This window comes from Eupeodes corollae, chromosome 2 (genome assembly GCF_945859685.1).
Source record: "Eupeodes corollae chromosome 2, idEupCoro1.1, whole genome shotgun sequence".
Taxonomy (NCBI): domain Eukaryota; kingdom Metazoa; phylum Arthropoda; class Insecta; order Diptera; family Syrphidae; genus Eupeodes; species Eupeodes corollae.
This window is the reverse complement of record NC_079148.1, coordinates 116,160,590-116,184,992: the sequence shown is the minus strand read 5'-3', so window position 1 is coordinate 116,184,992 and position 24,403 is coordinate 116,160,590. Positions and strand designations below refer to the sequence as shown.

General features: G+C 34.5%; 1 protein-coding gene across 1 annotated transcript; it reads right to left on the bottom strand.

The window, feature by feature from the left end:
• Window positions 1-12,997: 12,997 nt before the first annotated feature.
• Window positions 12,998-18,238, bottom strand: LOC129945200 (uncharacterized). The gene has a single exon (XM_056054857.1). It carries the CDS (start codon window positions 18,236-18,238, stop codon window positions 12,998-13,000), a length of 5,241 nt encoding a protein of 1,746 aa, XP_055910832.1.
• Window positions 18,239-24,403: the final 6,165 nt, after the last annotated feature.

Sequence of the window (24,403 nt, the reverse complement as noted above, 5' to 3'; positions counted from 1 at the left end):
GTTTTTTATACAATTACATTTGACGAAAGATGATGTTTCAATGAAATTTTTTCTATAAACCAAATATTCACATCTTGGACTTCTAGTTATAGAGATTGATTTAAAAATAAATATAAAATTTGGTGCACCCTAAAATATCTCATAAGTCAATAACGCGACTTCAATTCAATTTTATTTGTACGTGGTGATATGATACCAAATATATAAATATAAATTTATTTTATGAGAAAAAATAAACAAAAATGTGTTGTTAAGCAAATTCGATTGACTATTTTCTTCCAAAAAATTAAAATCTACGAAACTACAACTAAAAAATAGTTAATCGGCTTAAATACCTCTTAGCAACATGTAAGGTAATTGGATTTAAACTATTTGTTGTATATTATAAAAACATTGTTTTTAACGTTTTGTAATATTTTAAGTAAAATCAAATTGACAGTTATTTATAATAAATAAAAAGTTGCAAAAAAAAACACTACTTAAAATTGGTAAACAATGACTTTTGAGTAAAATATCTCGATAATAAATGAAGGTATTGATCAAAATTATTGAATTTGAAATCTGAATAAAAAAAGCTTTACCTAGAAAATTCTAGCTTACGCTTCATATTTCTACCTTTCGTTTGTTTATTCACATATTTTGATTTAGAAGCTTTAGTTAAAACCATCATTTTCGAATTTGCAAGCGAATTTTGGTTTATCAAATCTGTTTACTTTCTGTAAATATCCTTTCGTGCAGTGGCGTAGCTATACCTTTGGGGGCCCTGTATCCAATTTTTGGGCAGGAATAGTACATATTGACTTTGAAGTAAATTTCCGGATCAGAAATTCTATGATCTTCTGCCAACTCCTCAAAAAAGCGCTTTGTTATTTAAAGACAAGCGTCACCTAATCGTTGGCTAAATCTTTGGACATTTTAAGTAAGTCACTGAATTTCTTTTGATGTCTTTCTTTTTCTAGACTGTCTAAAGGATTTTGATGTAAATACTTGGATTTGTAAGTCATTTTTCTCATTTTGAAGATCTTTGGAAACAGGACTTATAATATCAAACAGCGAAGAAGAAAAATGATATCAGCACAATAAAGTCGTAAGTCTCTAAAATGTTTATAACATTTTTACATTCGTTTCGTTCGTCTTTTTTTGTTGAAGTCAAATTGATTTGGTGTAAGGTTTTCATTATCAATGTATAGTAAGATCTTATACCAAATAGTGCATCATTTCATCACGACCATCTCGTGGGACAAACCTTTTAAGGGTTATTTTATATTTTTCTAATGAGTCGTTGTGCAGGAAAGACCAGCGCTTCATACTGTTACCAAAAAATGTATATATTTTCTCTAAATTATCGAAAAATGTTGACACTTCAAGTATATTTTTTGCTGCATTATTAATCTACAAATTTAATGTATTTGCTCCGCAATGAACATAGTCGGCATTTGGAGTGTTCTCTTTTATGAGGGCTTGTAATCCTCCATATACACCCGACATAACATTCGCTCCATCATAACCTTGTCCTCTGCATTTGGATAAATCAAGTCCATATTCACTTATGGTTTAAAAAACTTCTGTTTTTAGCCCTTTGGCACTACCATCAGTAATTGGTACACACCCTAAAAATGACTCGCAGATTTGTATATCTTTATTTACTTTTTCATCGGTGTCTGCTACAGAAATATACCTTATAACAACAGAAAGTTGGTCAATATTTGATAGGTCTATCAAAGTAATTATGACATTTATAATACGGTGCAAAACATTTCGCCGAAAAGTTATTTTGCTGTTGAGTTCACTTTCTAAATGGGTAACTATAGTACATTCTTGTAACCAAATTTTATAATTTAAAGCAGAGTTTATGTGTTGCTGAGAGTCTTCATGTTCCGATATATTTTTATTAATTTGGTTCTAACTAGGACACCGTTTATCCATGCGGACAAGTACGATTTGCTTTAATGCTTGAACGATCTGCTAAACCAACAGAAGATACGGTAAGGTTTGTTCATGATATTAGAATAACATAACCATGGTCTAACATTATTTGAATATGAGTAATGAAAGTTTGAAAAACATCGAGCTGCTTCCGAATTCTTTGGAAATGGTCTTTCAGGTTGAAAGGGGCCTAATTTAAAAATTATTTTTCCTTCACATTAAGTAAGACTGTCACAAAAATTTCCTCTATCCGATGAATTTAATTCGTTGGGTTTATTAGAATCTTCATTATGAGTTACTTCTCTTTCAGGAGCTCTTAATGCGTTTTGTGGTTCAGAAGAATCTAAAATCAAAACGAAAACAAAATAAGTTCCCAACGTAAACTTGCCGGTTCATACAATTTTTATTAAACAATTAATTCATTTATATCTTTAAAGGAAACTGATTTCGACAATTTTTGCTTTCGATTGGCGAAAAAATTATTTATTTTTTGATTTTAATTCAATTTTTAATATCTTGATTTTTCGGCAGACCTGCCCCTCTTTACACTTCCACCACTATGCATTGCAAGTGATCAAGAGCTTGATAAATTTGATAATTTTTACAAGAAAGAATTCAAATAGATTTGAATTCAAATAACGAAAATATTTCTTTAATTTTATATAAAAATAAATCTCATTATAAATTTACAAACTTGACATTATAAATAATGTTCGAGTAAGTAGATATTTGACTACTGATACCGCCAGACGGTTTAAAGAACAAATATTCTACCTAAACAACAACCATAACAAATAGAAATCAATCTCGAAACTTAATCGTTTTATCTCGAATAAAATAAATATATGAATATTAAAACAAATCAACCAAACGAAAATTCTATTTAATTCTGGAATTATAATAATTTATTAATATTATAATATACGTATAGAAATTACTAGCTTCTATCGACAAAAAAAAGATACATACATTATGTACCTGCATATTCTAGGTTTCTTTTTTTCATTCTAATATTTATAATTATAATTTTTTATACTTGTGTTCTGTATCCTTCGGGGCCCCTATATCTTGGGGCCCTGTTACATGGATACAGCTGATACAGCAGTAGCTACGCCACTGCTTTCGTGTAAAAGTAACATTTCGAGTTTTGAATCTAACATAACCGCCATTGCTGGATAAGCTCAAGGAAAGTTCTTGTTTTACCGTACTTCAGCATTATATCTACTGCTAATGGAACAAGAGCCTAACCGATGGTCAATAAGGCTTCAATTTGTATCGTGAGGTCCTATTAATGTCATTCCCTTGACTTTGAATTGTGGTGCCATCTTTTCTAGGCTCCAATGGCCACAATAAAACTTAAAATTTGATCAATACTAGCTATGACTATTTTAATTAAATTTTGTATCTGTAGAGCAGTTCTAAAAACATACTTCAGGTTTTTTTTCAAAGAAATATACAAAATACAAATATATCATCCGGTAATAAGTCATTTAAATATTTTCAAAAATTGTGAAGTGTACAATAGACAAGAGTGGGAACCATACTGGTTGCAAAATTTATTTTGCAGATTTGCTGAAGAAAATATTCCGATTAATATATTTATTAGGATATCTTAAAGGTTTAGAGATAGCAATATGGATACAATCGATAGCTCCAAAAGCTGCAGGGAATTGTTCATTGTTCCTTTTCTTCTTCGATTTCACAACCACTCGACGGAACTCTTTTAAAAATATGAGCCTTTCCGTAATTTAGGTGGCCATGTCTTAATTGTTTTGTAGACTGTAGTGTGTTCAACTCCAACTTCTTGTCCTACACCAAACTGAAATCCAGGTTAACTGCGATATCTAATAAATATCATCTGCTCAGAGGTACATAAGTGCATCTTTCCTATCTCTACGCTATATTGAATCCCTTAAAAGTAATAAGCAAGCCACTGGACATTTTTTTAAAAATCGAGATGAATTATGAAAGTCATTATCACTAATTTTTGACCATTTTCTATAAAACTTTGACTGTCGCACAATTATAAATTCTGGGATGCGACCCACACTGATAACTTCCCATCCCGTCTGTCGATTTGTCTTGCTTAAAAGTTTGTCTATATGTACTCGTATCAATTTTTACCAAATGTGCGTACTATTTTTTGTAGATTTTATATTTACGGACTGTTGGATTTTTATATAAAAATTACTGAATATCGAAAACCATATTTTCTGTGAAATAAAATAAGTTTGAAGATAATATGTTCAGTTTTTGAAAAGATATTTGAGTCGAAAGTAAATTTTTACCAACTTTGGGTAATGTTTTTTTTAGAGTTTTTTTTTTTGTAAAAAACTGTCAATTAGATTTTTCTCAAAATTTTATCAGATGTCAAAAACATTGTTCTTCGTTGCAATAAATTGTTTTGGAGATGAAATCATATTTTAGTCGTAAAATTTTGGAGGTGACAAATTTTTTTGTTCAGTTTTTTTGATTTATAAAAAAACCTTTAAATGGATTTTTTTCAAAAAATATACTTCTTTGATATCACGTTACAATAAATTATATAAAATTTAATTCAAGTCTGTAGCGTTTTTGGTTCGTAAGATATTTAGGGTTAACCAAAATTTTCATTTTTTTTCAAACTTCTATGGTAAAAAAACCACCCACGCAATTGTTTTGAGTGCCCTTTCTGCATCTATCTGCCTTATTATCTGTATAATAAAATTAATTTGAAATCTATGTCTCTTCTGGTTCTGGACGACGAAAAAAACGTCGCGAACGTACGTACACACGCACGCACAGACATCTTTCTAAAAATCTTTTATTTCGACTCTAGGGACTTTGAAACGTCGAGAAATGTCAAAATTTTCATTACAATAACTTCCTATGGAAAGTTAATAAGAACTTGTTCAAGTTTTCTTGTCAGGGTTCTAGGAATCTTGATATTTTTGTAAATTTAACTATAAAAATATTCTAACTTAAACTATTTGTAAAAACATAATTTGAAGCTTAGGCTGGATCTATTTTAAATAGCTATCACTAGAAGAAATCTTTTAGTTTCTAGATAAAGCTTATTTTGTATTAACAAAAAAAACTTACCTTTGACTAAAAACCAAGTATTGTTAATGTTGGGTATTTTTTTAAAGAAAAATCAATGGACAATTGGTTTTACAAAAATCGATAACCTTTTTTAAAAAAAAATAATGAGTAAAAATGGATTTTTGACATCAGCTTTTTTTGTTAATATTTTGTAACATTTAAAGACAGTGTTTTCTAAAAAATAATCAAAATCCTACCAACAAAATTATTTTCATTAAAAATACAATTTGAATATTTTTAACGGCACCAATGAACAATTAAAAAATGTGGGTTGCAGTCTCAGTCTTTTATTGTCACTTTGTTCGAATCTGTTTTCGAAGTCATGTTTTTTTTTACTAAAGTGATTATTACTCGCTTGCAATGTATTAAATTACATTTATATTTTCTATTTCCCATAAAATCAGTAAAATATTTGTATTTTCGAGACATTTGTAACTAAAATTAGTTAACTAACTTAAAAAAAAAACTTCTTGGATATATCATTTATTTATATTAAATAAATTCCAAATTATTTTCCTACTGCCAACATATTTTTAAAAATTTACTATTAAATTTTTTTAAATCAAGTTTTTTACTTTTTGATTTAATTTTTTAATCTTATAACAAGATTATATAAAACTTGTTTTAAAAAATATACCTACATACAAGTTTTAATAGACCGCGGAATATATTAAGAGGTAAACAAATGAATTTACTTATATTTCAGTGATTTTTGAAATAGTGCGGCGTTTTGGACTTGTAAAGTTTAAAAAAAACTTTTTTAAACAAGTTTGGATTCAAATAAAAATTCCTTAAATTAGAAAAGAAAATTAGTATCAAAATACTAATTAATTAAATATTATCAAAAATTAAGAAGACAAAAATAATTCTTTAATTTAAGAAAAATTTAAATTAGTTTTTGAATGTTAGTCAAAGACAGATTTAACATACAATTTAAAAAGACAATAATTTTAAACTTTACTTTAAATGAAAGACTGGAACCCACGGTAGTCTTGCTCTTGGGAATTTAGTCACTATGGAACGTTTCTCTGGTGCGGACCGTGCGTTGTGCGTACGTGAGTTTTACAAAAACGGTAATTCGGCGACTGTAGCGCGTAGAAAAATCTGCAGTATTCGACATGTCCGTCACTTAAATGATGCGCCTAGCACTCGACTCATTGCAAAATGGGTTGAGAAGTTTGAAGAGACTCTGGAGAAACCAAAATCTGGGCGGCCAAGAACATCAAGAACAGCCGAAAACGTGGACAGTGTTACTCAGTCTAATCGAGATGGTCCAAACCTCTCGATTCGGAAGCATGCTGTTGCTTTTAATGTGCACAGATCTTCATTATGCCGCATTTTACACAAAGATTTAAAGCTGCACCCGTACAAAATTCAGTTAGTGCAAGAACTTAAGCCTCAAGATGCTGGTCAGAGGCTTGCCTTTGTAAATCAGATGATTGAGCGCTTTCCAACGTTCACCAACATCTTGTTTTCCGATGAATCCCATTTTCACCTGAATGGGCATGTAAACAAGCAAAATTGTCGTTACTGGAGTGCAACCAACCCAAAACAAAAATATCAGAAACCGCTACATTCACCCAAAGTCACCTTATGGGCAGCGATGTCGGCGCGAGAAATTGTCGGCCCTTATACTTTTTTGAAGATGGAGTCCTGATTTAACGCCTATGGATTTTTTCCTGTGGGGTTATGTCAAATCAAAAGTTTACGCTAATAAACCGACTTCCCTGGCACAATTAAAGGAAAATATCCGTCATGAAATGGCAGCCATCACGGAGACTACCTGCCCAGCTGTCATAAATGAATGCCGAGAGCGCAACGGTTTACATTTGGACAATGTTATGTTTAAGAAATAAATTACCAAACAGTGTACTTCAATATAATATAAACATTTTTTCAATAAAGCTAAGACTTTTCTTTTAAAAAAAAGATTTAAATGTGAACTTTCTTTTGAGACACCTTGTATTTAATAATTTACAAACAAATAAAAAAGATAAAGTAAGTTATAAAAATATTAACATATAGGTAGATTGTTTCATGCACATAGTTTAAATTGTACGTATGTACATTTTTATAGATACAAGAGTATAAAAACGACTTTATAGTCGTAACCATGAGTTATACATAAAATTGTATCATTAATCATCGAAATAAAAATTTGTATGAAATATTGTCTTAGCAAACTTGTAAATCCTTTCTTCCAAGCAGGATTAATATAAATGTAAGCATATTTTGAGGCTAGCGAGGGTAAGAATAAGCATTGACTTTGAAACCCCTGTTTTAATGTCGTCCCCTTTTTAACAGTTGACGTCGACAGCGAGTCTGAACCACAATAAAAATAAATATACTGTTTGGTAAAGTGATATCTATAAAGATGCCTTAAAGTTACTCAAGTGAAAGATTAAGTTCAAAAAAAAATCACTGTAATCCACTGCAAATATCATATTGAAGTCATATCAACATATCCTTACTTAAGTTAATTAATAAAATACATACAATGTTTTCTGTATTGTCATCACTGTGTCACATTGCAAAAATGTGTGGCTAAAAGGATCTAATGCACAAAATGTGAACATTTGTAAATATGACAATTTTGCAAGGTTATAAATATAAAATGAAATTTATGATACAATCCCAAATATTAAATAAATATCCACTAAATCATCCCATCCACATACGACTATGAGTACAACACCCTCTTCTTGTTGTTGGGTGGCTAAAACGTGTTAAGTGCGTATAAGAGAGTACAAATTGCAACCACCATTTTTATTTATTCAATCAGTTAATGCATTTACATCATTACTACCCTAAACCTATTATCCGATGTCAAATAAAATGTCATCAGGTACGTATTTAAAGTTTTATTTTTAGTAAATGAGGTGTGCAGTATTTTTTGTACTAGTGGGAAAGGTTTAAGGGCGGTGCTGTCTTTTAAGGTGTTATAGTTTTCTAAGGAAATATCCTTGAAGAACCTTAAGAATATAGCATCTTATTGACAGATTAACCTTAGAAGAATAAATAAGGAAAAATGATGAAATGTAAAATAATTACAAACTTAAAAAAGTAGTTTTTGATTATTAACCGAGGCCTTTATCTTCTATGTAAGTAATCGATGCTATTGAACTTCGAAAGAGGGTTACAAAATAGTTGTTGGTTACTCTGTATTTATTATTTTACGTTTTCTCATTCTGGTTTTTTTTTTCGGCAACATGAAATTTAAGTAATATAATTTTTTAAACTTAAGATTGGGGCCCATGAAAGTAAACTACATATTGTTATTTTCTAATATTTTTTACGAGGCTCAGTCTGAATCAAAATTTGGAAACTATAATTTTAGGTTCGCTACGGAATAATAAAATACCTCGTTATTTATTGCAAACATTTTAATATAAGCAACATCCAAACATTTACCCTTTTACTATTTGACCCTGTGGGAGTTCCTGCTTATGTGATAAGTTAATAAACGACAACAACATCTACAAAAAAACGTATGATTTAAAACAACAATCATTGCTATAAATTAAGAAATTGCGTATTCGCCTCAGTGATACATGGCTTAAAATCACCAAGGTTGCAAATTTCAAAATTGGTTTTATGACAAAAACAATTACAAGCTAAAATGATGACTTTTAGCTTATACTGTTTTAAAATTTGTTTATTAATAAACTTTGACAGGGCAGCGCACAGAATTCTATATTTTATTAGAAATATTTTTTAGTATTAAATATCTTATAGAAACCATCAATTCGGGAAGGTTTTTCTAAGTTTGATAAAATCAACAAGAACAAAACAAAGCGCATAATTTAAGCTTTGATTTATAACATGATATTTGAGGTTTCTTTTTTATTATTTCGAGTCGTTAAAAAGAATTTCATCAATAATTAAATGTAATAAATACGTTCACGGAATGACGGACTATAATTGATGTACGCTCTTCGAATAATGATACAATTTAGATATAATTTATTTGACGGTAAATACTATGATAGCCGGCTTTGTAATTGTTCTCTTCCTCGACAGAGGTTTGCTGCATTTACTTAAAATTATTAACTTCCCATAGGAAGTTATTGTAATGGGTCCGATTTGTCAAATTGAAAATTTTGACATTTCTCGACGTTTCAAGGTCCCTAGAGTCGAAATAAAAGATTTTTAGAAAGATGTCTGTGCGTGCGTGTGTACGTACGTTCGTACGTCCGTACGTTCGCTACGTTTTTTTCGTCGCGTGCACAGCTTTATGCAGATAGATAAAGACATGTTTATGATGATAATGAAGGAATGTTATTGGTAGGTAGACGTTACTTAATACAATCCAATCACATTCCATCTTTCCTACAAACATGGCGCAAACATGGAGTTATTACCTTCAGTTTATTTTTTTTTGTTAAAGTTAACAAGTTAATTGAAATATTTTGTTTTTGTAATTTTCAATTTTCTCAAAAACTGAAAGACATAAAATCATCTAGTTTTCAGTTTTTGATCAAAAACAAATAAGAGCAATAAATTCTGAAATAAAAACAGTGGAAGTTAATCTTGAAGTATTAAAAAATTACACTTTAATCGTTTTTTTAACTTTTTTTGCACACATTTTGACTTTAAAACTATTTTTTTTTTTCAAAAACTATGCATAGTTTTGACTTGATTTAAAAACAAGCTAATAGACAAAAAATGGCTTTAAAAAAAGGTATAATATTTAGTTGTAAGTATTACCGATATTTTGTAATTATTTTTTTTTCCATTTAATGTACATATTTTTTTAAATTGCCCCTACTGCCTAAACGGGGGGAGATAGACCCACCCCTCAAATAGTAAAAAATGCTTGTATTAAGCCCCTCTACCAAAAACCGTTATTATATCTTGTCGCCAAAGTTATCGTACACATGCCTTTACTTTTTACCAAAGAGAACAAAAAGCCACGTAGAAGCAAAAATCATACCATTGTAGAATCCTGTGAACTGATTTTTATTTATTTTTGAAACACTATTTATACAATAAAGTTTGTTTATGATAAACAAGTTTGATTATTTAAACAAAATTCAATATCAAATATGTTTGAATACTGAGTTTTTCTTAAACTAAGTTATAATATATAAATTATTATTTTATTTTTGGGTCCGATTTGTCAAATTGAAAATTTTGTCATTTCTCGACGTTTCAAGGTCCCTAGAGTCGAAATAAAAGATTTTTAGAAAGATGTCTGTGCGTGCGTGTGTACGTACGTTCCTACGTCCGTACGTTCGCTACGTTTTTTTCGTCGCGTGCACAGCTTTATGCAGATAGATAAAGACATAGTACTCGCCCTCTAGTGACAACGATATCTATCTGGTATATGGACACGTCTACCATATTTTGTGGTTTGAGCTGTCATTTGAGGTGGATTGGAGCACAAATTTGGAGTGGTATTTCTTTCTTGTGTTTGTTCTTCTTCTTAGTTTAAAAGAAACGCTGGTTTGAGACGATCGATAGAGATATTTTTTTTGATGTCCTTTTATTTTAAGTGTGAAATATTTGCTCTTCTTCGATTTAACAAGGTATGGAGTGGTTGCTGGAGTGGTTTTCTTACTGCATCGTTACGAAGGAAAACATGACTTGAATTTTGAAGGTTTTTGGCTATGAATGTTTTGTTAGAGCCATGGCGTTCAGGTAGGATTGATTGAAGATTTTGCATCGTGTCTCGGATTTTATTCAAGAAATCATGGCTGGAGGTAGCATCAGCTGATGTGAATAAATCGCTTGGAAGTCTTAATGAGGTACCATAGACAAGTTCAGCTAATGTTGCTTTGTAGTCTTCCTGTAAAGATGATCTTAGGCCAAGCAAAACGATTGGGAGTTTTGCTACCCAATCTTGTGTTTCGTGGCATTTGATAGCTGTCTTCAAAGTTCGGTGGAATAGCTCTATCATGCCATTTGCCTGTGGATGATAAGGCGATGACCGGTGTCTCTTGATACCAAGAAGTTTTGCAAGTTCGTTGAAAAGAGAAGATTCAAATCGCTTTCCTTGGTCCGTCACAATTTCTTTGGGGATTCCGAACCTTGAAATCCATCCAGAAAGAAAAGCTGTCGCAACTGTTTCGGCGGTGATGTCTGTGAGTGAAATGACTTCAGGCCATCGATCGATGCAGGTGAGGGCATATGTGCATCCATCTGAATATGGCAAAGGTCCAACTAGGTCGAGATGAACATTTTGAAATCTTCCTTCAGGTAGCACGAACTCGGCGGTTGAAGATTGCATGTGCCGTTGGATTTTGCTCTTTTGGCAGCTGATACATGTTTGCGACCATTTACGACAATCTTTCCTAAGGTTTGGCCAAATGTAACGTTCTGTGAGCATCTGCGTAGTTTTCTGAACGCCTGGATGTGACAAGTTGTGAATCGCATCAAAAACTTGCTTTGTGTTAGGCAGAGTGATTTGTTTCAGTTGTAAGGATGTTGTTAAACTGAGGAGTTGTCTGAGTTCTTCATCTGTTTGTTGTTCACTTGCCAAATCGTCGTAGTCGATGGGAGATGGCGAGGAAATGGCATTTAATCTTGATAGAGCATCAGCCACAACGTTATCTTTGCCTTTGACATGCCTTATGTCTGTAGTAGTGGGCTTGATTTCGCAGGTTTTTGTTGAAAAGCGAAAATAAGCGGTTTGTGGTCTGTGTGCAGCACAAACTGTCTTCCTTCAATCATGTGTTGAAAATGCTTGATTGCCATATAAGCACTCAAAAACTCACGGTCATAGGCACTGTATTTGGTTTGTGAAGGTGAAAACTTTTTTGAGAAAAATTCAAGAGGTTGCCAATCATTGGACACAAACTGTTGGACTACTGCGCCTGCAGCAGTACTGGATGCATCTACCATGATTGACAAAGGAGCATCATTATCTGGATGTGCGAGTAGTGTTGAATTGGCAAGACCTTCCTTACAAGCTTTAAATGCGTTCTCCAGTGCGGGAGATAAAAGTCTTGTCATTCTTCTTATTGACCCAAGTGCAAGGGTATGCATGGAGAGGAGCTTGGATCTGTGCAGCTTTGGGAATAAAACGTCTATAGAAGTTAAGCATGCCCAAAAATCTTCGAAGCTCTTGCACTGTTGACGGCTTTTTGTAGGAAATGATGGCATCAACTTTAGATGGCAATGGTTTTATGAGTTCTTCGCTGACAAGGTAGCCCAAGAAACTGACAGATGACGACTCGAATGTGTATTTTGAAGGATTTATTGTAAGTCCATATTCTCGAAAACGTTGGAATAGCAATTTAAGATTTTCTCGATGCTCTTCAGCTGAGTTTGACGCGATAAGGAAGTCATCTATGTATGGGAAACAGAAATCCAGGCCTCTTGTTACTTCGTGGACAAATCGTTGAAAGGTTTGTGCAGCATTGCACAGTCCAAAAGTCATCACCATAAACTTAAACAGCAAAAAAGGAGTTATGATAGCTGTTTTTGGGATATCTTCTGGTTCCACAGGGATTTGATGGTATGCACGAGTCAGATCTATGACGCTGAAAACTTTCTTGCCCTTCAGATGATGAGCAAAATCCCCAATAGGAGGTGTTAGCGATAGAACCAGCAGCAGCGAAAATCCAAACAATTTAACTAATAGAATAAAAAAGGAAAAAAATGTTATGAACAACTTTATTTTGATATGTTACCATGTCAACGATCGGATTCCAAAGAGATCGATGGTCATGAGCTTAGAAGTTAGGAAGATTACAATTGAGTAGATTTTGTAGACAATATATGTGTGTGAAAGTATGTATAATGTAAGAGAGAAAGAATTTCGGAGTTACTGTTTAGGCTTTAACAAAAATTAACTGTGTTACTCTTGAGTAACTTAAATAACTTAACTAACTAATTAAACATAGGGTACTTCATTTATGTTTGTGATATGTCAGCAAATAAGATTTTGTAAAAAATATAAATTTAGCTTGTATATTAAATTGGTGTTACTATAGACAAATTATTTAAGTATTAAATCTCAAACATTCCACCCCCCCTGGAACGAGTTTCAGGACTTCGGTAAAGGAGCTAGTTTTGTAATTGGTCGCAGATATGTTCCATTTGCAGTCTTGACTGTGACTACACGTATCTGGTCATCAGAGCCTGGATGTACGGCTGCTATCCTTCCAAGTATCCACCTTGTTGGGGGCAAATTAGGTTCGCGTATAATGACAAGGTCACCTATATTCAAATTTAGTTCCTTCCTTTGCCATTTGGGTCTTTCTTGGAGTGATGTTATGTACTCCGCGTGCCATCTTTTCCAGAATCCTTGGACCATACTCTGGAGATGCTGCCAGTGAGACAAACGATTGGTAGGGATATCCAGATAACTCGGTTCCGGAACAGCAGTGAGGGGTTCTCCTATAAGAAAATGTGCGGGAGTTAATGGATTTAAATCGTTATCGGAAATAACACAAATAGGACGCGAATTCAAAATAGATTCTATTTGTGTTAAAACAGTATAAAGTTCTTCAAACGTTAAAATAGAAGATCCAACAACTCTACGTAAATGCAACTTGACAGACTTAACGCCTGCTTCCCATAACCCACCAAAGTGGGGCGCTGAGGGAGGGATAAAGTGCCATGCAGTACCGTCCATAGCAAGTCGAGAGGCAATCTCCTCATTGTGGGCTTGTGAAACGACCAACTTCTGCATCTCGTTAAGACAGCGACGTGCGCCTTGAAAGTTTGTGCCATTGTCGCTATACATGTTTGCACATTTTCCTCGACGGGACACAAATCGCTTAAAGGCAGCTAAAAATGCGTCGGTTGTTAAGTCACTTACCAACTCCAAATGAATTGCTTTAGTTGACATGCACACAAAGATTGCAAAATAGGCTTTGGATAGTTTTGATTTACGACCCTTGGACAGCTTTATTACGAATGGCCCAGCATAATCACATCCAGTATTTGTAAAGGGCCTAGCAGGTTGTACACGATGCGATGGCAACTCGCCCATGAGCTGCTGGGATGTGGATTTACCTTGCAGGAAACAAGTTTTGCACCTAGATACTATTTTTCGGATAAGGTTTCGACTTCCTAATATCCAATACCTTTGACGAACTATAACGAAGGTTTCCGATAAACCAGGATGAAGATGATTATTATGAATGTCTTCTGCTATAAGGAACGAAACACGGTTATTAGGCAAAATTATTGGGTGTTTTAAATTAAACGAAATATAAGCATGTTTGAGGCGCCCTCCCACCCTAAGAAGGCCGTCTTTATCAATAAAGGGTGAATACCGTAATAGTTTTGATTTCACGGGAAGTTCATGGTTTTTTATCAAATATTTAATGTCACTCCCGAACGAATCTTCCTGTATATTTTTAAGAACACTAATTCTAGCGAAGTGAATCTCCTTAAAGGTAAGACTGTCAAATCGCTTCTCAAATTTTGTAGGTCTCAAGTTTGTAGAATATCTAATACACGTCGCAACAACTCGAATGAGGCGGTTCCATGACGAAACGCGTTCAGCTAACAGAATCACCCAGCTACTATCAGTGTTGGCTGCAAGAGCTACAGCCTTTGATGATTGTTTTTCCTCTACGAAGATGTCGTTCTCAGTTGACTGTTTTGCTGGAAAATTTGATTTTGGCCAGAGGTCTTGAGGCAGCGACAACCAGTTTGGACCACTCCACCACAATGGATGATCTGTTACTCCTGATGGCAAAATACCACGCGAGGCACAATCTGCAGGGTTTGATTCGGATGCGATGTAGTTCCAAGCATGACGAGGGATAGTTTCAAGGATTGCAGCTGTACGATTCGCGACGAATGTAGTCCAACGACGCGGAGGTGAGGACAACCAATGAAGTACAACCTGAGAATCACACCACGCAAAGAAAGGACAGTCTATTGAAATCGAAGTTCTTATCATTTTCAGCAACCGCGAAAGAAGAAGAGCAGCGCATAGCTCAAGTCGAGGAATCGATACAGGTTTTAAGGGAGCGACTTTGGTTTTGGACGCTATTAATATGGTTTTATATTCACTTTCAGAAATTTTACAACGCGCATAAACAACAGCAGAATAAGCCACCGACGAGGCATCAGAGAATCCATGATATTCGACACTTTCAAATGATGGGAATGCGTTTCTCGGAATACGTAGCTTTTCGAAGAAATGTAGTTCGTTTCGATAGGTCAACCATTTGTTGGATAATTGTATTGGTAAGGGATCATCCCACCCAAGTTTAAGTTCAGACGACCATAATTCCTGGAATAATATTTTAAACAAAATAACCGATGGAGCTAAGAATCCTAAAGGGTCAAAAATGCTAGAGATTTCTGACAAAAGCGAACGTCTTGTTGGTGGGCAAACGATACGAGAATTAGAAAAGCGAAACGAAAATTCATCTGATGTGGGGCTCCAGTGCAAACCCAAAACCTTTATCGTTGTTTTTGAAGGATCGGCATCGAACCAGGAAAACTCACAATCATCCCTAGGTAATCTAGCAAGTAGTGGCCAGCAGTTAGAGTTCCATTTTCTTAACTCAAGCTTGGCGTTAGACAGTAGAGACACTAATTCAGATTGCAAACTCATCAGCTCCTCCGATGAATTGGCTCCAGTCATGATGTCGTCAACGTATACGTCTGTAGTAAGAACACGAGCTGCATTTGGATATTGTTCCTTGTAATCGTTTGCTATCTGTTTTAAAACACGAACGGAGAGAAATGGAGCCGATGCCGTACCATACGTAACCGTCCGAAGCCGAAAATGTCCGATTTCATCGTTGGGATTCTCCCGCCAAACAATCCGCTGGAAGTCTGTGTGCTCGTCTTCTACCCAGATTTGGCGAAACATCTTTACCACATCCGCCGTGAAAACGTATTTATGCTGTCTAAAACGTAAGCAAACCCCAAACAAGTCCCTTTGAATGGGAGGACCAATAAGCAATTGACTATTTAGTGAATTTCCGAATGAATCCCTAGCTGACCCATCGAATACAACCCTTAACTTGGTTGTGGAACTATCGGGTTTTAAAACCGCGTGATGAGGCAGGTAAAAGTGTTTTCCTTGAGCTGTATGAATCTCATTTGAAGGAATACGAGTCATATGGCCAAGATTAAGATATTCTTGCATAAAGTTTGAGTATGAATTGTGCAGTGCTTTATCTCGATGAAACCTTTTTTCCATAGAATATAACCGATTAACCGCGAGCTTTAACGAATCGCCAAAAACGGGAAAAGGAGATTTGAACGGGAGCTGTACGGAGTACTTTCCGTCGATTGATCTCGAAAATGTGTTACGAAAATGAATTTCAGCTTCATCCTCATCAAAGCAATTATCTTTAAGAGGCACAACTTCCTCTAACTCCCAAAAACGTTTCAACAGAAAATCTATATCAAGCGAAGAGTGAAGTGAAGTGATTAAAGATTGATTCACCGATGGTGAAGCCGCCTCGAATAACTCCCCTGTTATAACCCAACCAAACGACGTATGTTGGGCTATAGGAGCCCCCTCTGCTCCTCGAATTTGATCCCCCTTGAGAATACTCCACAGCTTATCTGCTCCAAGAAGAATGTCGATTGAACCGGACGAATTGAACGATGGATCTGCTAATTCCAAGCCACGAATATGAAGCAACCGAGATGGATCGAACGATCGAGAAGGCAAGTTAGAGGTTACTTTAGGCATTACATATGCGTCAATGACCAAAGAAGTTTTATCAAATCGAGAAATTAATGTCAATGACACAACACCTTTCGTATAGCCTGCATCCGAAGAAGAAACCCCACTTATAGGGATACGAGCATGTTTGCGTGGAATTCCTAACCTCTGAACAAATGATTCACCCACAAATGAAACCTGAGATCCTGAATCGACTAGGATCCTACAATTTTGCAAATTCCCTTTGAAATCTTCTACCAGAGCCAAGATTGTTGGAAGAATGGTTTGTCTACTGATTGCTACATCTAACGAGTGGTTGTTTATAATTGGTGCAACAGATGAGGAAGAAGCTTGCTCTGGAGTGGATTTGTGCGACGCGATTTGTGGTTGCGATGAAGAGGAGGAACTATTTTGTGACGACGACGACGGATGAACAAGTGAATGGTGACGCGACCGGCATTCGCGACAGCGAAAGTTAGAGTGGCACTTATATACCCCATGTCCAGGACGAAGGCAATTAAAGCACAAAGAGTTCGATTTTACAAAAGACCGACGGGATTCAGCATCAAGAGCGACAAATTTTGGACACTGTGGCAAGTTGTGTTGCTCTTGACATTTAGGACATTGCCATACGGGTTTTGAATGAGAAGATTCAACAAAATGCGAACGTATATTAGGCTGTTGTTTATTTCGTGAAACACTTGAGCGTGATGCCACCGTTTGACATGATTCTAGAGCAGTACATCGCGTTTCCAAAAATGTCAAAAATTCATCAATACTAGCATCATCACGTGTACCAATCTTTTCTGCCCAACTTTGTTTAGTGTCAACATCTAGTTTAGTTAAGAGCAAATGAATAAGCCATGGATCACGGCCATTAGAATTAACGGCATTAAGTCCACGTATTACCTCATCTGCAGTGTCTGAGATTTGTCTAAGTACTTTCACGTTACCACCGATTGCATTGGGAAGAGAAAGATATGTCTCGATAAACGATTGAACAATGAGCTGTACCCGATCATATCTATGTTCCAAACGTTCCCATGCTTCAAAATAGTTTGCTTCGGATAAAGGAATGTGTTTGATGAGGTCTAGCGCGCGATCACGAAGAAATGATTTTAAATAATAAAATTTTTGAACAGCCGTTAGGTTTTCTTTTTGATCAACAGATCCCGTAAAGGAATCTCTAAACGATGGCCAATCTTTATAATCCCCTGAGAACGGTGGGACGACTAGCTTTGGAAGCTGAATTGTACACCGCTCCGATGTCGCGTTAAGTTTTTCAATCAGCGTGGTTTGTTGCATTGCCAACTTTTCAACAACCGTAACATCATCTTCCAATCTTGATGTCGATTGCTTTTTACGAATTGCTGCCGACAACATCGCATGAGCATCAAAGTAACGCGATTCATACATGCCAAATTCAGTCTCGTAAGTTTGTAGTTCTTCATTGTCTTCCTTAAGGCCTTCCAGAATTTCATTATAAAACGCACAAAATTCTGACCAAGTCTCGTTTAAGCTTTTAAACCGTATTTCTAACATTTCCAGAGAAATTTCAACTGTGATTGTATTCACGAAATCACGTGCTCTAGTCAAACGTCCCTTAACATTCCCGTATTTTTGTTTTAAAGAACTCATCATACCAAATCAAATAACCAAACGAAATTCTAAATTAATTAACTATTAATCGTCTTTTCACATCAGTCAATATAATGTTTTTTACCACGTGAAAATAGTCAAAACTAAGTTTTGTATGTACCTACGATTATAGGCATACATATAATAATCAGCAGGCACACACAAACACTTTTTAGTATTTAATTCATTCAATTATAGCGGACTGTATCAATTAATTTTTAAGAATTCTGGCTCAATAAGAAATCCGACGCTCAAAGGACCAATATGTTAGCGATAGAACCAGCAGCAGCGAAAATCCAAACAATTTAACTAATAGAATAAAAAAGGAAAAAAATGTTATGAACAACTTTATTTTGATATGTTACCATGTCAACGATCGGATTCCAAAGAGATCGATGGTCATGAGCTTAGAAGTTAGGAAGATTACAATTGAGTAGATTTTGTAGACAATATATGTGTGTGAAAGTATGTATAATGTAAGAGAGAAAGAATTTCGGAGTTACTGTTTAGGCTTTAACAAAAATTAACTGTGTTACTCTTGAGTAACTTAAATAACTTAACTAACTAATTAAACATAGGGTACTTCATTTATGTTTGTGATATGTCAGCAAATAAGATTTTGTAAAAAATATAAATTTAGCTTGTATATTAAATTGGTGTTACTATAGACAAATTATTTAAGTATTAAATCTCAAACAGGAGGTATGGGATAGCGATCTGAGATGGTGTTTGCGTTGAGTCTTCAGTAGTCGCCACATGGTCTCCAGTCACCATTTTTCTTCTTGACCATATGAAGAGGGCTCGCCCAGCTACTCTTTATAGGCGGACAGATTCCTTGGCTGAGCATTTATTCGAATTCTTGCTTCGCTGTCTTAAATTGTTCAGGGGAGAGACGTCGGGCCTTGGAAAACACAGGAGGTCCCTTTGTTTGAATGTGGTGGGTGACCTTGTGCTTGGTCTTAGCTAATAGGTTTGTTTTGGTAATATTTTCATATTCTTTCAATAAATCGTAAATGAAAGATGACGTATTTACTGTTTGTATATTAGCAGCACTTAGTGATTTTGTTGCACCAAAACCAGATGTTTGAAGGGTAGTTTTTCGATCGATTATTTTCTTATTTTTGACATCAACCAAAAGATCAAAAAATGACAGGAAATCGGATCCTATAATGGGCTCGGTGACTTGAGCGATGACAAAAGGATAGCAAAAATTTCTGCGGAGACCAAGGTTTAGTGACATCAATCGTTCTCCACAAGTCGGAATTTCAGTTCCATTCGCTGCATAGAGAATGCGGTTAGTTTGACTGTTGCTTTTTTCTATACTTGAAGGTGGAAGGACTGAAATTGTGGCTCCAGTGTCTGTGAAAAAACATCGATTTGAAGATTTCTCATTGAAACAAAGGCGACTTATGACGTCTGTGGACTGGCTAGTCGCTGATTGCTGTCCACAAATTAGTTTCCCATCTGAAACTTACAAGGTTCTTGGCACTTCCTTGCTTTGTTGCCATATCTACGATGGTAATAGCAGATATTTGGATCTCTAGCTCTCGATCCCTTCTTGAATTGATTTCTCGAACTTCACTTCGGCTTCTTGAGATTTCAAATTGATCAATTTGCCTTTGAAGAGAAGCAATTTGGTTTTGCAGCTCCGAAATGGCAGAAATGATGGGGGGCGTTGAGACAGAAGCAATGTATGGACTGGAGTTAACTTCAGAGATTTTATCTGCCATTTCTGCCAATGTTATAAGGTCTTGGTTGGTACTACATGACAGAATGGACTGTGTCGTGGTCGGCAGTTGCTTCATCCACAAGGTTCTGAGGATGTCATCCGAAATTGTTGGCGATGAAAGCTTCCTCATCTTGATCAGCTGCGTTGGTCGTCTTCCATCCAGAGTAATGCCGCTGAGTAGGGTCTGAAGTCTTTTCTGTTCGGATTCTTGGAATGCTGACAGAAGACGAGACTTCAGAGACTTGTACTTTTCTGTGGCGGGGGGCTGGTATCCACATCCCGCACTTCGGTTAGGATATCTGCTTCGAGGTTTCCAACCAAGGTGTAATACTTCGTGATATCAGAAGTGATTCCACTGGTGTGGAACTGTGCCTCAAGCTGGAGGAACCACAGGTCAGGGCTTCGTTTCCAGAATGGTGGCACTTTTATCGAGATTTTGGCGATAACTTCTTCTGTAACCCCTTCTTTTTCGTCGGGCATAGTGTTTGGTGTTAAGTGTGGTGTGGGTTAATAATGGCACCCTACCGTTGGTCGGGGGATACCTTCTCAACTGTGTTTTTATGTGAAATGTTAGGAACCTTACCGTTGATCGGGGGAATACCGTGTATGTAATAGTGTTTTTACTCGGGGTCACCAATGTAGTATCCAGTGAGAAAGTTAAAATGAAACGAGATGTGTTGGCTTTAACTTTCAAGTCAGAACTGATTTTTATTTCTTTTTGAAACACTATTTATACAATAAAGTTTGTTTATACTCTATAAACAAGTTTGATTATTTAAACAAAATTCAATATCAAATATGTTTGAATACTGAGTTTTTCTTAAGCTAAGTTATAATATATAAATTATTATTTTAATTTTGACTGCCACGCCATTATCAATCCAAAAGTTTTTCGAATGTATGTACATATTAAAGGCTAGGAAAAAATTTCATAAGCCACTTCTCTAAAAAAAATGTTTTATTATAACAAAACAAGTTCTGCCATTTTTGAAATAGGACGATTTTTGCAAGATTTTCATACTTTTTAAAAAAAGTTAGTAATAAAGTGTTTATGTGCAGTTTATATACAGTATATAACATTAAAACTAAACAAAAATATGGTATGTCAACAATAAAAATAATTTTGTCGGCGGTTTTTAAAGGACACTATATTTTATATGTTTGTATGTATGTACATTACATACATAAACAACAGTTATTATTAATTCTCAAATAATTCTCTATGATTCATAAATTTCAAAATTCAAGCAATAAATGTAAAAAAAAAAATTCAAGACTAATGCGGTTTGAATATAATATGCAATGCATATCATTATATCCATACGCATGTATATTTTTATGCATTTTAAAATCACAAGAAATGCACCCCTAAATTTAAATAGACAACCTTATAGGCAGTTGAAAAAACAGTCTTCTGAACACATACAAAAAAATCATAACTCTGTCAAAAAGGCAAAGTCCTGTCTGAGCTATACCATCATATTATTGCAATCCAATCAATAAACCACCACTCCAATCTTCATAGAACATACACCCAACGTAGGATGAAAAACTAACTTAAAGTGAGCAATCACAAAAACTGTCATTTATTTAGAGACAGATCTTTTAGCACAGCAAACATGCAAACACATTAAAACTACGCATTATCCTGGGCCATCTAACCCCTGCCTTATAAATCTGTTCCATAACTTGAGTTGTTTTTGTTTGGGGTTTCTATTTCTGGTTCGTTTTCTTGCCATGTCGAATGTCAAATTTTTTGTTGTTGTTGTTGTCGTTAAAGTTCAATCAACCATGTCCCAATTCAATCATAGAATTTTATCAACACCCATGTATCTATCTATGCCTAAAGTTGTATCTTCGTCTATGTTTATGAATACATTCGTCGGGAGATATGTTGCTAAATTGCGCACATACCCTAAATGTACGCCCTCGATGCTATAATTTATTACCACTTTAGCTATTTAGGCATTGCAGTTGGGTTTTTGGATGTTTCTATATATGTATGTATGTGTAGACTGACATCCTTGGTTATGTGAATCCTCTATATCCTTATAATCCAAGCAAATGGCCAACCCTTAAAAGTTCTCATCCGTTGACTTCATTAATTCAAGTAAAACTGATAAATAAAAAAGATCTGTCTGATGTGTTTAACTGTAGGTATAGAATTTTATAGGATTCAAGATTGTCAAGCGATAAGTGCGGTGCAATGAGAAGAAATTAAAAATAAATAAATATTCTGTCTTCTCGGATGTGTCAGCCATCAGCTCATCGTATCAAGATTGAAAGGGCACATGAATCTTGATAAGAAGGTCTATTTAGAACTCAATTGAGTTTGAACATAAAGGATAAATAATGTTTTGACATATTATATTGTCGGCACATGTACAATAATACGTCTTCTATGGTTGGTATATGGTTTGCTTACAAGTTATTTTTTTCATAGTTTTATTAGATTTTTTTATCAGATACAAATTTTAAATTTATGAGTTTGGATTAATTCCAACCAAAAGTCAAACTTAATTCATATCATAGAACCTTAAACAAGTTGGGTTTTGCATTTAAGTCCAAAATCAGAATTACGCAAAAAAATGTTTCGAATATTAGCGTTCTCTACTTTCCATCATGAAGTAAAATTCCAGATTCAAAGCTGTCATTTTTTCAAGTAAAACCTTTCAGAAAAGTAACTTCTTAGGGAAGTTTAATAGCTGATCTAACTGATGAGTTAATTTTCTTTAATATAGGCGAAGTGCAATTGGACTTCAAACTAAACTGAACTTTTCTTATATAAATAAACAAAACAACTTACAATTTCAAAAGCTTCCACAAGGGTTATCACATATATTATTTATTTATTTAATATTAATTAGAGTTTATAATCTCAAAATTTTTAAATTATTCATTGAATCATTATAAAATTAAAACTATCTACACAAAAATTAAAATTATTTAATCAAATTATTTAATTTGTTAAAAAATACAAGTTTAACATAGACCAAACGAATTACGAAAATAAGAGTTGGCTTTGTTCACCATGAATTCTGTATGCTGTACAAAGTTTAGCTTGTAATCAAAAATGACTCCAAGGTCTTTTTTAATAGAAACTCTATCAAGGACATGATTTTGAATATTGTAATCGTAAACGATAGGTAACAAACGACGGGTAAACGAAAAACATTGACATTTGGATATGTTTAGAGCTAATTGGTTAATATTGCACCAGTTGATAAGATTGTTTACATCATTTTGGAGAAGCGTAAAGTCTGTTAAGTTTTTTACACGTCTACAAAATGTTAAATCATCAACAAACATAAGACGCATTGATTTTGTAAGGACATCAGGTAGGTCATTAATAAAAATAGGGAACAGCATTGGACCTAAATGACTCCCTTGCGGAACTCCAGAAGTTAAAGAAAAGGGATGTGAGGTAATCGAATCAATTAAAACAATCTGACTGAACCCATTTAAGATAATTTGTCAGCCATTTTAGCATATTGGAATGAAAACCTATCTTCTCTAATTTTGTATATAAAATTTTATGATGCACCCTATCAAAAGCTTTTGAAAATCGGTGACACGACGTCCACTTGGTAACCCTATTCTAATGAATTGAGAATACAATTCGTGAAAATAGTCAGGTTAGTGAAAGTTGATCTACCGGATACAATACCGTGTTGGTACGGGGATATGGTTTCTTTTAATACAAAATTTAATTTACTATCGCAAACAATTTTTTCAAATACTTTAGGTATTGAAGATAATTTACTTAAAGGTCATTAGTTTGTTATTTCCTCTTTTGGATCACATTTGTGAATAGGAGTAACGAAGGACGTTTTCCATTCTGGCAAAAATACACCATATGTTAACGAACTATTCAACACAAAACTCTAGACAGAGAGACGGAACATTTTTTAAAACAAATAGAATTTTAACCGAACCAGAATTATTGTCTTCAGTTAGACCAGATATAAGCAACTAAACGTCAAATTTGACAGTTAGCCTAATTGTACGAAATGATTGGGGGCATTTACTAAGCTAGTGGCTACACAGTCAAGGGGTTCTGATTGGCTAAATGCAACTACAAAAGTAGTTAAAAGTTCCCCTCCGAATCAGTGAAAAAATTTCAGCTACAAAAAAATGCACACTGGTTTTGACGTTGGTCGGTAAGAAATACAATTAAAATTACTCAAAACTATACTTTGTTGAAGACTTTTTGTTCATTTCCCACAAGTTAAGCCTAGTACATACTTGTGAACCATCTCGTGAACCCATACAAATTTCAGTTTTTGGTTCACCCGTGAACTTGCTCGTGAAGCTGAGTGGAGAACAAAGTGGATAGTTTTCGTTCACGGGCAATTCACGTGCAAAATGTACGGGAACTGTTGGTGAAGCTTCACAACGTGTACTCACAAGTGTGTACCAGTGAGCAATGTCAAAAG

What these genes read in the sequence shown, in the direction of transcription:
- LOC129945200 (XM_056054857.1), bottom strand. Translation starts at nt 18,238, where the DNA reads ATGAGTTCTTTAAAACAAAAATACGGGAATGTTAAGGGACGTTTGACT.